At 30.5% G+C, this 13,006-nt stretch overlaps 1 protein-coding gene and 1 non-coding gene across 2 annotated transcripts in view; both read left to right on the top strand.

Moving 5' to 3' along the window:
• LOC111628029 (3-hydroxyacyl-CoA dehydrogenase type-2-like) overlaps positions 1-13,006 on the top strand; it is a 41,787-nt gene that overhangs the window by 10,088 nt on the left and 18,693 nt on the right. The window contains exons 4-5 of the mRNA XM_023371748.1: positions 785-1,022; positions 7,410-9,348. Of these exons, the coding sequence (XP_023227516.1) occupies positions 785-1,022; positions 7,410-7,597 (426 nt within the window). The 3' untranslated portion in view covers positions 7,598-9,348. The remainder of the gene's footprint in view (positions 1-784; positions 1,023-7,409; positions 9,349-13,006) is intronic.
• Trnal-aag lies at positions 10,459-10,540 on the top strand. The gene has a single exon. It is a non-coding gene; the product is annotated as a tRNA-Leu (tRNA).

Below are 13,006 nucleotides of genomic sequence, written 5' to 3'. Positions count from 1 at the left end.
CATTTTGCTTTTGCACTCCTTCAAAATATGGATCATTTGCTCCAATTTGATCAACAATTTCAGTTATCATTATCAAACTTTTACTAAGGAAATCTGTAGAGAAAATTTTTGGGTTCTTCACTTGCAGAATCACTATTTTCTAGTTCTACCTGAATTCCTTGTTCTGCCAGTTCTTGAAGGTCGTCATTCGTAAAGCTCTCACCAGAAACATGCAGTAACCCCTCTATCCTGCTTGTCTACATCTCCTAGTCTTGCTGTATCAGTTAGGTCGACAATTTGGTCAACCTAACGATACAGCAATAGGCTCTTCTTGTTAAGAATTGTTGGGTACCTTCAGCCATAACTTCTTTCACACTGTTCATGCATTTATCAGTCAATTCTTGCCAAGTGAAGTCGATATTGCCTATGGCATTCATAATGTTATATTTTTTCCAAAATTGCACAAAAGAAACATAGATTTAAGGGAAGTAAAGCACTACGACTAATTGCTACCTTTTGCTGATTGGTTTGTGTTTGTAAATAATCATATCATATATGAATCAATGAAATGCCACAATAATTTGAATTGGTGTAAATTTTGATCTTTTTATAAGGCTTTGAGCAGACCACGTTATATCAAATCATTGTTAATCAAGGCAGCATTAAGCAGGGTTTTACTGTATTTCATTAATATTTTGATAGTGTTAATAGTATTTAATCCTTCTAAATCATTTTTATTTCACTGATTTTAGAAATATATTTTTAACTGAATAATTTAAGTTAAACTTTCTTATATTTTATTTAGGTAAATGCTGTTGGTACATTTAATGTTATAAGACTAGCAGTTGGTCTCATAGGAAAAAATACTCCTGATGCTGATGGTCAAAGAGGAGTTATTATAAATACTGCTAGTGTTGCAGCTTTTGAGGGACAAAAAGGACAAGTGGCATATTCAGCAAGTAAAGGTGCCATTGTTGGAATGACATTACCAATTGCTAGAGACCTTTCTACTCAAGGAATCCGTTGCTGTGCAATTGCACCAGGTAAACAAACTTGTTTTTTTATAAATAACAAATCTCTCAATGTTTAAAAAAAACACATCTTTTTGATTTGTTTTTTAAAATGTTTGCAAAATTTCAAAATTTTTAGATGATAATACATTTAATAGTATTTGAACTACAACCACTGGGAAAAAATACTTAAACATAATGTAAGAAAATAAAATCATTTACTTTGAGCTCATTTTATAAGAAAGTAAAAATGTAATGATCAAAACAAAAAACATTTTATTCATTGGGTTATAAGTGTTAATCACTTTAATTTCATATGAATAATCCAAACCATTTTTGCAAAAATAAATGTTTACATGAAGCAATATTGGAAAAAAGTTTTTGAACAACAACAATAATAAAAAAGGAATCACATGCAAAATAATACAACTTAATACAGGAAATCCTCATTAATTTGAATTCAGATAGTTTGAAATCCTGTTAGTTTGTAATTGTACTATTTGTTTCAGTTGAGGATATAGAGATTTACACGCTAAGGAATTTTGTTAGTTTAGAAATATGGCTGATTCAAAATTCAAAGGGAAAATTCTGTCTGAACTGTGATTTGCATATGTTAACTTGCTCATTTAAATTGAAGTGCCTCCATACTAAAAGAAAATAGACCAACAACAACTCTAATCTGGTCAACATGGCTTTGCTTTTACAATAACACATTTTCTTGTATCACCTTGTCCACAGAATACCCTTTTTTCTCTTATCTCATAAAAAATGGCTGGGTTTCTGGATTGCAAGTTTGGGCTATGAGTAGCAGATAAATTTAGAACAGTGTTAAAATACATTCTTCCAACTGTTTGCATATTCAAAAACTTTTTCCAATTCTGCATGATGTAAAAATTTTTTTTGGGAAAATGATTTGGTTTATTTATATGAAATTAAAGTGATTAACAGTTAATAACTAAATGAATAAAGTATATACAGTTGGTGATCAGTTAATGAACATAATCCGTTCCAAGATCATGTTTGCTATCTGAATTGTTCATTAACCGATTATTGATTTACAATAGATTTTTATGGTAATTTGATTAATTTGTTCTGGTGACACCAATAAATAAATAAATAATATACTTTCTTACTAGGTTTATTTACATGTAATAACAAACTAAAAAGCAATCTCTCCATTTTTTTCATGGATGGCATCTTTTTTTCTTAGAAGTGATTTTCATTACTCCTTTATCTGCTTGAGTCTTTTTGATTATATCTTTATTAGCTAAGATTATGCTTACTGTAGACCTGTTGAAGCCATACCGCCTAGCAACATCAGACATCTTCCCACACTCTACTTTGGTTATTATCTCTTGCTTAGTTTCTATAGTGATCACGGTTCTTGACAATCCATTCTTTTTAGGCCCCATAATATTATCAATTTTCTTAAATAAAAAGTTCAGAAAAGCACTTACAAAAATTCAGAGAATAGAAATTAATTAGTGCCAAAAAGGTTATGTATACAACTGTGAAAGTCTTGTTCCATAAATCATTCATAGATGGATGCTGTTAAAATATAGTTTTACAAATGTTAAATGCACCATCGCTTCGTCTTGTGTTTGTTCTGTGAGGTGTTTGTTATCCTAACATGTGTTTGTTGTTTGAACATAAAAATCTTTCGTAAAAGTGTTTGTTGTCCAATTTGTTTACAGTCTGAATTGTTCATTAATTTAATAAGCATTCTCTAGTAGCTGAGTACGTAAAACCACCAAACTCTGGTAGTTAGTTGTGGGTTTGGGCATGGCCAATGGGTTGCCCGTGTGGAGTTCTCTGGGTTTTCTTCACATTAGTTACATTTAAATAGGGTCCAGCTTCCCATAAGAAGTCTTGGGATGCATTCTCTCAGCAGATCTCTCCCCCTTGTGTTGTGTTGCCATAATCAAATAAATCAAACTAATTCTAATGAGCAATTCTTTTAGTGGTAGTCTTATCCTATATATCATACTTTTCCTGTTAGCAACAGAGTTGTGTCGGTCACCTATCTAACTCCATTCAGGGGAAAATTTTGAATTCAAGTAACATGATTTCCTTTCTAAACTGTAGGTTTGTATATAGTTAATCTAGGCTTCTTGCCCCTAAGCTTTACATATCTGGTTTCAACTTTCATGTATGTAACCCATTTCTCAAGATTAATGAAGGACAGACAGGACAACAATTGGAATTTATAGGTATACAACTTTTTCAAATTGAAGCCCATTAATTTTCCTATAAATGCGATATTTAAGAGAATATACTTTCCATATAGTTTATACAATCTATTGCCAAAATTAAACAGTTTATTATCACACAAATGCAATTATTCTTACATTTTTGTTTTTTTTTATTTCTTTAAACATGTTATACAAAGTCTTTTGGATATTAAGGTTAGCAACTTCGATTATGTGCGTGGTCATCACAACCTGTCTAACATGAATTGTTTTTCAAATAATAATAGTATACCAGTATTAATTAGTAGTAGTCATTGAGCATTCTCTCCTGGGAGGAGGTCAATGACTACTTTTAGTTGAATTAACTTCAACTCCCTTCTGCAACAGTCCCTTCTTTCTATTAGACCAGTGGTATGGTGGCATTCAAATAGGAAAATTACATAATACAAGATAACTGGCTTTAAATATTTTGTACATTTTCCATGAAATTTGATATGTTGGCAGATTATCATTTGATATTCAGCTGTGAATGGTACTGTTTCTTAATGTTAACATTAGGAAAAAATGTGATATGTTAAAAAATTTAAGTTATCACATTTTCAATTGGTCTCTATGTGACCAATGAAATTGTGCAATTTCCTATTGTGGTAATATGACAATGGTAGGCTGAAATAACCAAACTCTTTATATGGTTTTCGTTTTAATTTATGTTATATTATATTATTTGACTTAGATAACTACAAAGGTTACCTTACATAAGAATTTATCACACCAAGTGCCCAATTTAACATTTTTAAAATGTGTTAGGTTGGATACTTGATGTGATAAATCCTTACATAAGATAACCTTTGTAAATATAAATCAAATACTATAAAGTAATGTAATAGAAAGGTTAGAAGTATAAAATAATCTAATAATAATAATAATAATAATCTTTGCTACTGATATTTTTTGCCCAAGCAACATTGGGCCCATCTGCTAATATTTCTATAAATTTCATTGTAACACTGCAATCTCTGTTTTTAAATAATTTTTTTCAAAAAATTGCAGACAAATGCCAAAATAATCAAATACATTAACAAGAAATACTCTTGAGATTATGAAAAAGTATTATTTAATCTGTTATGAAGAATTAGTGTTTTTCTTAATACATGATGTTTTCATATATTTAAATTATGAATATGAATAAATGCATATTTAGGATTTTTTCACTTTGAATAAATTGACCAAAACAGCCAACAAGAAGAGCATCTTTTGAAGTAGGAACTGCTATGAGGTGCAGTCAAAAAGTTCCAGGACTGGTGACATGGTGCCAGCCCTGGAACATGATCAGCCACATGCTAAACTTGTGCAAACTAGGATGTGTAATAGACATCGTTGTTTAGCTTTCCATTTCGTGCCATTATTGTATATAGTTCTTGTTTCTTGCTATTTAGATTTAGATCCATGTTCTCATTGATTTGTGATTTTCATTGCTTTGTAAAATGAATTATTTTAAGGAACTGTGTATGTGTGTGTGTGTGAACTATGAAATGTGTGTGAAACTTGGCAAGACTGTAACAGAAAAGAAAGTGATTACAGAAAATGAAATGTGGATTTATGACTGACCCTGAAACCAAACAATAATCAATTCCATAGAAAAATTGTGCCTCACCCAGACCAAAGAAGGTTCACAAAGTGAGGTGCAATCTCAAGAGCATACTCATAATTTTTTTTATAAGGAGGATATTATTCTTTGAGAATTTGTTACACAAGGCCAAACTATGAATCAAAAGTTTTATATGGATGTTTTGAGGTGTCTGCGTAAAAATGTCAGATGAAAAAGACCTCTGGAAAGCTCAGAACTGGTTGTTGCATCATGATAATGCCCCTGCTCATTCAACAGTTTCTTGCAGAAAATAAAATGGCCATGGTTTCCCACACACCTTATTCACCAGACTTGGCACTATGTAATTTTTTTCTATTTCCACAACTGAAAAGTGCTGAAAGGATGGTGATTTGAGAACATTGATGACATTCAAGCAGAATGCTTAACAACATCACAAAAAAAGAGTTCCAGGAATATTTTGAAAACTGGGAGAAGCATTGGAATGTTCGTATAGCTGCAGAAGGAACTTATTTTGAAGGTGATAACTCAATAAATTAATGTGTATGTCAGACATTTTGTATTGGAACAGTCCTGAATCTTTTTCACTTCACCTCATATATTATCACACATTTAATCATCAAGTTTATTATCACTTTTTCGAACCTCATTTTACATTTTAAAAATAATAATCCTTAATAAAGTTGTACAATAAAATAACATTATATTTTTGTATAATATGCATATTGCCAGATAAAATTTTTAAACTTTCTGAAAAAAATAGCTGAAAATCCCAAACTTTTGAGTTGTGAAATCTTCTAATTTTGCTGATACTGTATTTTGTTATATATATATATATAGTATACTAAATAATATTGTTTAATCCTCCTACATACCTGACAGAATGATTTTCAGTAAAAGTTTCAACAAAATATTAAGCAAAATTAGATTATTTCAGTTTAGTATATAATAGGGGTGCCCAGACATTTTGCTGTAAGAGCCCTAGCCTAGCTGAAAATATTGGGAGCTGCACCTAAAGTTCTTTGTATAAAAAAAATTTCAGAATCATAATGTATATATTTTGACAATTAAAGCTGTTACATTAAAGTAAGCTGTTTTTACATATTTATTACATTTTTAAAAAACATGAGTTGACTGTGGCTCTTGTGTATTTACAAGATACAGAAATTTTAAAAAATAACAAATATTTTTTATTTATTAGTTGAGCAATAATTAACAACTCTATTGTTAAAGGAAAAGTATGATGTACAGGGACAAGCCACTACTAATTTGAGGTGGAATGTGTATATTTTAAATTAAATTAATTAAAAATATGATTAAAAGTTGCAGCCCGGCATTGTAATGATGTCACAATAAATAATTGCTCATTCTAGGGTCCAATATAAAATTTCTACTAGACATAGAATTATTAGCATTGGAGAAAAACTGCTGGTTTTTAATTAGAGTTTATCATTTATCATATAAGAAATAGTTATTGTGAATGAAAATTGTTGAATAAAATTCATTTTCTTTCTAAGTTGATAAGTTCACTTTTAAAATTACAGTAGACCCCCCTATAATGCTTAGATGCATTCCACTTTATAAGAATTTTACGTTGTAGGAATTCTTAAATACATGAGCCAATCACAGCCTGACACGTGTGAAGTTTACGGACTAAGGCTGTTTGAAAGGTTTTCTTCTGTAAAATTAACTGATTCTAGACTAATTCGACTCAACATTTCCAAAACACGTATAATTTTTTGGGAATAATCCGTATAAACTATGCTATAAAGAAAAAATTGTAGGATTACTTACTGATTGTGCACCATTCAAATACGCCGTTGCTTACGCTTGTTTTCGTCACGAAGCAGGGCACCAAACGGCGGGCGCGTTTTCTGATAAATTATTTTTCTGCGAAAAATTCGTTGACCTTTGGAGACATCATTAATAGAAATAATTTTTATGGCCATTGAATAAGAAATGTTTCTTTCACAAGAAATGTATAAAATTAGTGCTGTATTAGACTTACAGTACCTACTTTACATACTGTACAGACGATAGTAAACTCAACTTACTTGCTTAAACTCTCCGTAGCATGGCGCTGGACAGCGGAAAGTATATATATAATTATAATAAAGTTACACTAAATTAAGTTAATATATAATTATATATACAGTACCTAATTTATATATAATACTGTACAGACGATAGCAAACTCAATTTACCCGCCTAAACTTTCTGTAGCGTGGCGCTGGATGGCGGAAAGTAGTTTGGCTGCTCATCCACTATTGGTCCAGATTCGATCAATCTTGTCGCGACACAAGTCAGCGACGATGTTTTACGAGTCCCTTTATACGAATACTGCCGCAATTTTTTCGCTACGTTATAGGAATTTTCATTATAGGAACCCACGTTATAGGGGGGTCGACTGTAAATCTTAATTTATAAAATTAAAAAATGTTTTAAAATATTTTCTTTTCACAGTTTTTTGTAGTAATAATAATGATGATAATTTTATATTTTATTCAAAAAATTGAATATAGAAAGTCTAAATGAATTTTGTATTTTTATTATAATTTCTGAATAAATTTCATAATGAAAGTATAATTTCTTTATTATATATATATTATTAATTTTTTTTAATAGGTTTATTTGATACTCCTTTACTTCGTGGTCTTCCTGATAAAGTAAGAACATATTTAGCAGAAACTATACCATTTCCTCGTCGTCTTGGTAATCCAGAAGAATATGCACATCTTGCACAGTTTATTATTGAAAATCCAGTTATTAATGGAGAAGTTATAAGATTAGACGGGGCACTTCGAATGAATTAAAATCTTCACTTACTTTACACTGAAATTTGATTTTGTATTGAGAAGACTTGATGATAGCTTGGAGAAAATTTTCAGTTAGGATATTAAAATTTTAAAATATATGGAGTAAATGTAAAATTTATATAGAAAATCGTTTTCTCAAAATAAATATTTTTGTTAAATAATATGAGTATTATTGAAAATATAATTTATGTTCAATTTACATAGTATGGCAGATACTCATATAATGCAGGCAACATGTTTCTCGTTATAGGAAATCACTTTATTGAGACATGCATTATCTGAAAATTTATGCAAGTTTAAACCTAGGCTAGAAGTTGAAGAAGAAAACTTATATTTCTGGATGACAAAATTGAATTTTTTATGAGTACTAGTTGCAGTTTTTTCATTGTGTTATACAAATTTATATAAGGAATGCATTATCAGGAGTTCCCTGCATTTGATTTACATGATTAAGATTTAACAGACTAAAATGTTAATTTTTAAATATTGATATTATACAAAATTTTTAAAATATGTTTATAGAATTTATCATTTTAAATTAAAAATTTACAACAAACATGCTATAGCAACAAAAATTGTATTATTTACTTATTTTCCTGATGCATTACATTACTAATATATTATAAATGACAATTATCATTAAGTTTTTAGTGGCATCTAATTTCATGTTCAGTCATTGCAAACAAAATATTTAGCAAAAACAGGATATGGCAATGGCAATTTTTCACTTTCTGTATTAAAACATGCATTGTTTAATTATAAAAATTCATAATGCTCTTAACATAAAGAATGTTTAGGCTAATTTAATTATTTATTGAGGTATTGTATACAATATTTTTGGCCTAATTGTTTAATAATTTAGCTGTACTTATCTTGAACAGTGACGCTAGAGCTTCATGGGGCCCAGGCAAATTTCAATTAAGGGCCCCATGTACAATGTTGACTTCAACATTTTTTTCTGAATGAAATTTTTGGAGGAAATATTTTCTTGTAATAAACTGGTTTGGGGTTCCATGCTGTTGCCATCTTTTGCCCATAGCATAACGTGTCAGTGATCTTGAATTAAGAAGGGTAATCGAAAATGATTCAACATTGTCAAAATGACAATAACTTTTAGATTAAAATTATCGAAAATTACATTTTAAGGTGTGGTGGATTTAAGACTGGACCCCTTCTCACTGTCAATTGTGCATGCAGGCTAGCCACTCATGCACATTTACTAGTCTATTACAAGTAAATTGGTACCTTCTGTAAATGGTATTTGATGTACTGGTACCTACGCTTAGGTGTAGGTTGTCAGGTTTTGCATTTTTCTTTTGCCTGTAAGACAATTTCTTCCTTTTCCCCTCTCTCATCCATATATATCAAAGGATTTTATTTTAAAACTTCCAGAGTATTGTAATTACAACTAGAATATTCTAACTTTGAAAATGCTGTTGATATATATTAAAATTGAAAGAATTTGGTAACTTAGATGAACTGTATGAGGAATTTTTTGAGTGTCGGAGTATTTTATTAGTGTGTATAAATTGTCAAAAGTGATGTTGATAAGGCTAGTTTTTTCCAGTAATGAAGAATAAATGGACAGATGTTAGAAACAGGAGCCATCCAGAGTTAATCAAAGTGGAACTACAGATTGTACACAGTTTCCCTTTAACTTTTAAGCAATTTTACCAATTTGCAAAAGGATGAAAAATTATTAAGAGCAGCTAAACCAGGAGAGAAATATTAGAAAGAATAAATCACATGTAAGTTAATGTAAACAATGTTCTATACAATGTAATAAAATGTTCTATTTGGTAGAAAATATCTTTTTTTCTGAAAAAAGCTTGGAAACCCTATCCATCAAACACATTTTTGATGGTCTGATGGCTAAGTGGTTAATGGTCAGCCTATCACTCTGGGGAACCCAAAATCGAACCGAGTGTGTTGAAAAACCTCAGAAATTTTTCTGGGTGGTCCACCCAGATATGACAAGCGCTATTTCTCACCACCCAGCCTCCCCATTTTAGACCTTATCAAACCTATAATAGGCTATATGGACTATAACATTTACCTAGTGTAACTGCCTTTTTGAGTTTTTGCACCTTATCTATGGGCTCTGGCACTTATTAATCCTGGTTTTATTGCATTTTAAGGAATACTAAATAAAATATTTCCAAGTATGCTGTTCCTCTTCGCAGTAGTTATTTTTCTTTTTCCTTCCTGCATCCATATATACAATACTCTCTAGGATGTAACGTATGAAAATGTAAAAATAAGTTGAATTTAATGTGTTGGAATTTGTTAAATTATTATTAACTAGTGCACCCGAGTTTCCTAATACATTTATACAGTATATATATTCTTATACAGTATTGGATAACCAACCGTATCAAGTGAATATCGGGAGAAAGTGGTTTGCCACAGATCAATTATACCACGGCCACAGATTGTCTCTCTAATCTGTGACCGCGGTTGTACAGTCATATGATCACGTAATGCTAGTTATGGTTACGTGACCAAATAGTTCCAGGTTTATGGAGGTTCAGCAGCGGTCATCCTAACTAACTTTAATTTAACTTCACTTTATTCTGCACTAAAAAGTAAATGAGTTTATTTTTTTACTTCTAAATGATTCGATCATTTGAAGGCAAAACTTTTTAATACTTTTTATACAATACTTTTAAAATTTATTAAAAACAACTTTTGGAATTTCCCAGTCTTTTAATTCATCTCCCTACGTGTGCCAGTTGATTGTCAGTGATTGTAAGTGAATGTTACAGTAAATTATAAAAACCACAGTGTAAGTAGGTTAAAGCTATAAATAAATATCATAACTTGAAATAATTAAAGCTTTATTCAGCATGGTACAACGTGGTAGGGTGGCCGAGCGGTCTAAGGCGCTGGTTTAAGGCACCAGTCTCCTCGGAGGCGTGGGTTCGAATCCCACCCCTGCCAGTGTTTTTTATTTGTCCTTTCCTTTTTTTTTTGTTGTTGAATTACTGTATTTACATACTAAACCTTTGCATACCAATATTAAGAAATAAATAAACTTGTTTTTGCTATCAAAATNCTTGGCAAGACTGTAACAGAAAAGAAAGTGATTACAGAAAATGAAATGTGGATTTATGACTGACCCTGAAACCAAACAATAATCAATTCCATAGAAAAATTGTGCCTCACCCAGACCAAAGAAGGTTCACAAAGTGAGGTGCAATCTCAAGAGCATGCTCATAATTTTTTTTATAAGGAGGATATTATTCTTTGAGAATTTGTTACACAAGGCAAAACTATGAATCAAAAGTTTTATATGGATGTTTTGAGGTGTCTGCGTAAAAATGTCAGATGAAAAAGACCTCTGGAAAGCTCAGAACTGGTTGTTGCATCATGATAATGCCCCTGCTCATTCAACAGTTTCTTGCAGAAAATAAAATGGCCATGGTTTCCCACACACCTTATTCACCAGACTTGGCACTATGTAATTTTTTTCTATTTCCACAACTGAAAAGTGCTGAAAGGATGGTGATTTGAGAACATTGATGACATTCAAGCAGAATGCTTAACAACATCACAAAAAAAGAGTTCCAGGAATATTTTGAAAACTGGGAGAAGCATTGGAATGTTCGTATAGCTGCAGAAGGAACTTATTTTGAAGGTGATAACTCAATAAATTAATGTGTATGTCAGACATTTTGTATTGGAACAGTCCTGAATCTTTTTCACTTCACCTCATATATTATCACACATTTAATCATCAAGTTTATTATCACTTTTTCGAACCTCATTTTACATTTTAAAAATAATAATCCTTAATAAAGTTGTACAATAAAATAACATTATATTTTTGTATAATATGCATATTGCCAGATAAAATTTTTAAACTTTCTGAAAAAAATAGCTGAAAATCCCAAACTTTTGAGTTGTGAAATCTTCTAATTTTGCTGATACTGTATTTTGTTATATATATATATATAGTATACTAAATAATATTGTTTAATCCTCCTACATACCTGACAGAATGATTTTCAGTAAAAGTTTCAACAAAATATTAAGCAAAATTAGATTATTTCAGTTTAGTATATAATAGGGGTGCCCAGACATTTTGCTGTAAGAGCCCTAGCCTAGCTGAAAATATTGGGAGCTGCACCTAAAGTTCTTTGTATAAAAAAAATTTCAGAATCATAATGTATATATTTTGACAATTAAAGCTGTTACATTAAAGTAAGCTGTTTTTACATATTTATTACATTTTTAAAAAACATGAGTTGACTGTGGCTCTTGTGTATTTACAAGATACAGAAATTTTAAAAAATAACAAATATTTTTTATTTATTAGTTGAGCAATAATTAACAACTCTATTGTTAAAGGAAAAGTATGATGTACAGGGACAAGCCACTACTAATTTGAGGTGGAATGTGTATATTTTAAATTAAATTAATTAAAAATATGATTAAAAGTTGCAGCCCGGCATTGTAATGATGTCACAATAAATAATTGCTCATTCTAGGGTCCAATATAAAATTTCTACTAGACATAGAATTATTAGCATTGGAGAAAAACTGCTGGTTTTTAATTAGAGTTTATCATTTATCATATAAGAAATAGTTATTGTGAATGAAAATTGTTGAATAAAATTCATTTTCTTTCTAAGTTGATAAGTTCACTTTTAAAATTACAGTAGACCCCCCTATAATGCTTAGATGCATTCCACTTTATAAGAATTTTACGTTGTAGGAATTCTTAAATACATGAGCCAATCACAGCCTGACACGTGTGAAGTTTACGGACTAAGGCTGTTTGAAAGGTTTTCTTCTGTAAAATTAACTGATTCTAGACTAATTCGACTCAACATTTCCAAAACACGTATAATTTTTTGGGAATAATCCGTATAAACTATGCTATAAAGAAAAAATTGTAGGATTACTTACTGATTGTGCACCATTCAAATACGCCGTTGCTTACGCTTGTTTTCGTCACGAAGCAGGGCACCAAACGGCGGGCGCGTTTTCTGATAAATTATTTTTCTGCGAAAAATTCGTTGACCTTTGGAGACATCATTAATAGAAATAATTTTTATGGCCATTGAATAAGAAATGTTTCTTTCACAAGAAATGTATAAAATTAGTGCTGTATTAGACTTACAGTACCTACTTTACATACTGTACAGACGATAGTAAACTCAACTTACTTGCTTAAACTCTCCGTAGCATGGCGCTGGACAGCGGAAAGTATATATATAATTATAATAAAGTTACACTAAATTAAGTTAATATATAATTATATATACAGTACCTAATTTATATATAATAAATATATAATTATATGTACAGTACCTAATTTATATATAATTCTGTACAGACGATAGTAAACTCAATTTACCCGCCTAAACTCTCCGTAGCGTGGCGCTGGACGGCGGAAAGTAG

Source organism: Centruroides sculpturatus, unplaced genomic scaffold, assembly GCF_000671375.1.
Source record: "Centruroides sculpturatus isolate CEXI.00-Female unplaced genomic scaffold, Cexi_2.0 scaffold565, whole genome shotgun sequence".
NCBI classification, from domain to species: domain Eukaryota; kingdom Metazoa; phylum Arthropoda; class Arachnida; order Scorpiones; family Buthidae; genus Centruroides; species Centruroides sculpturatus.
The sequence above is the reverse complement of the archived record's forward strand: the minus strand, read 5'-3'. Positions and strand labels throughout refer to the sequence as shown.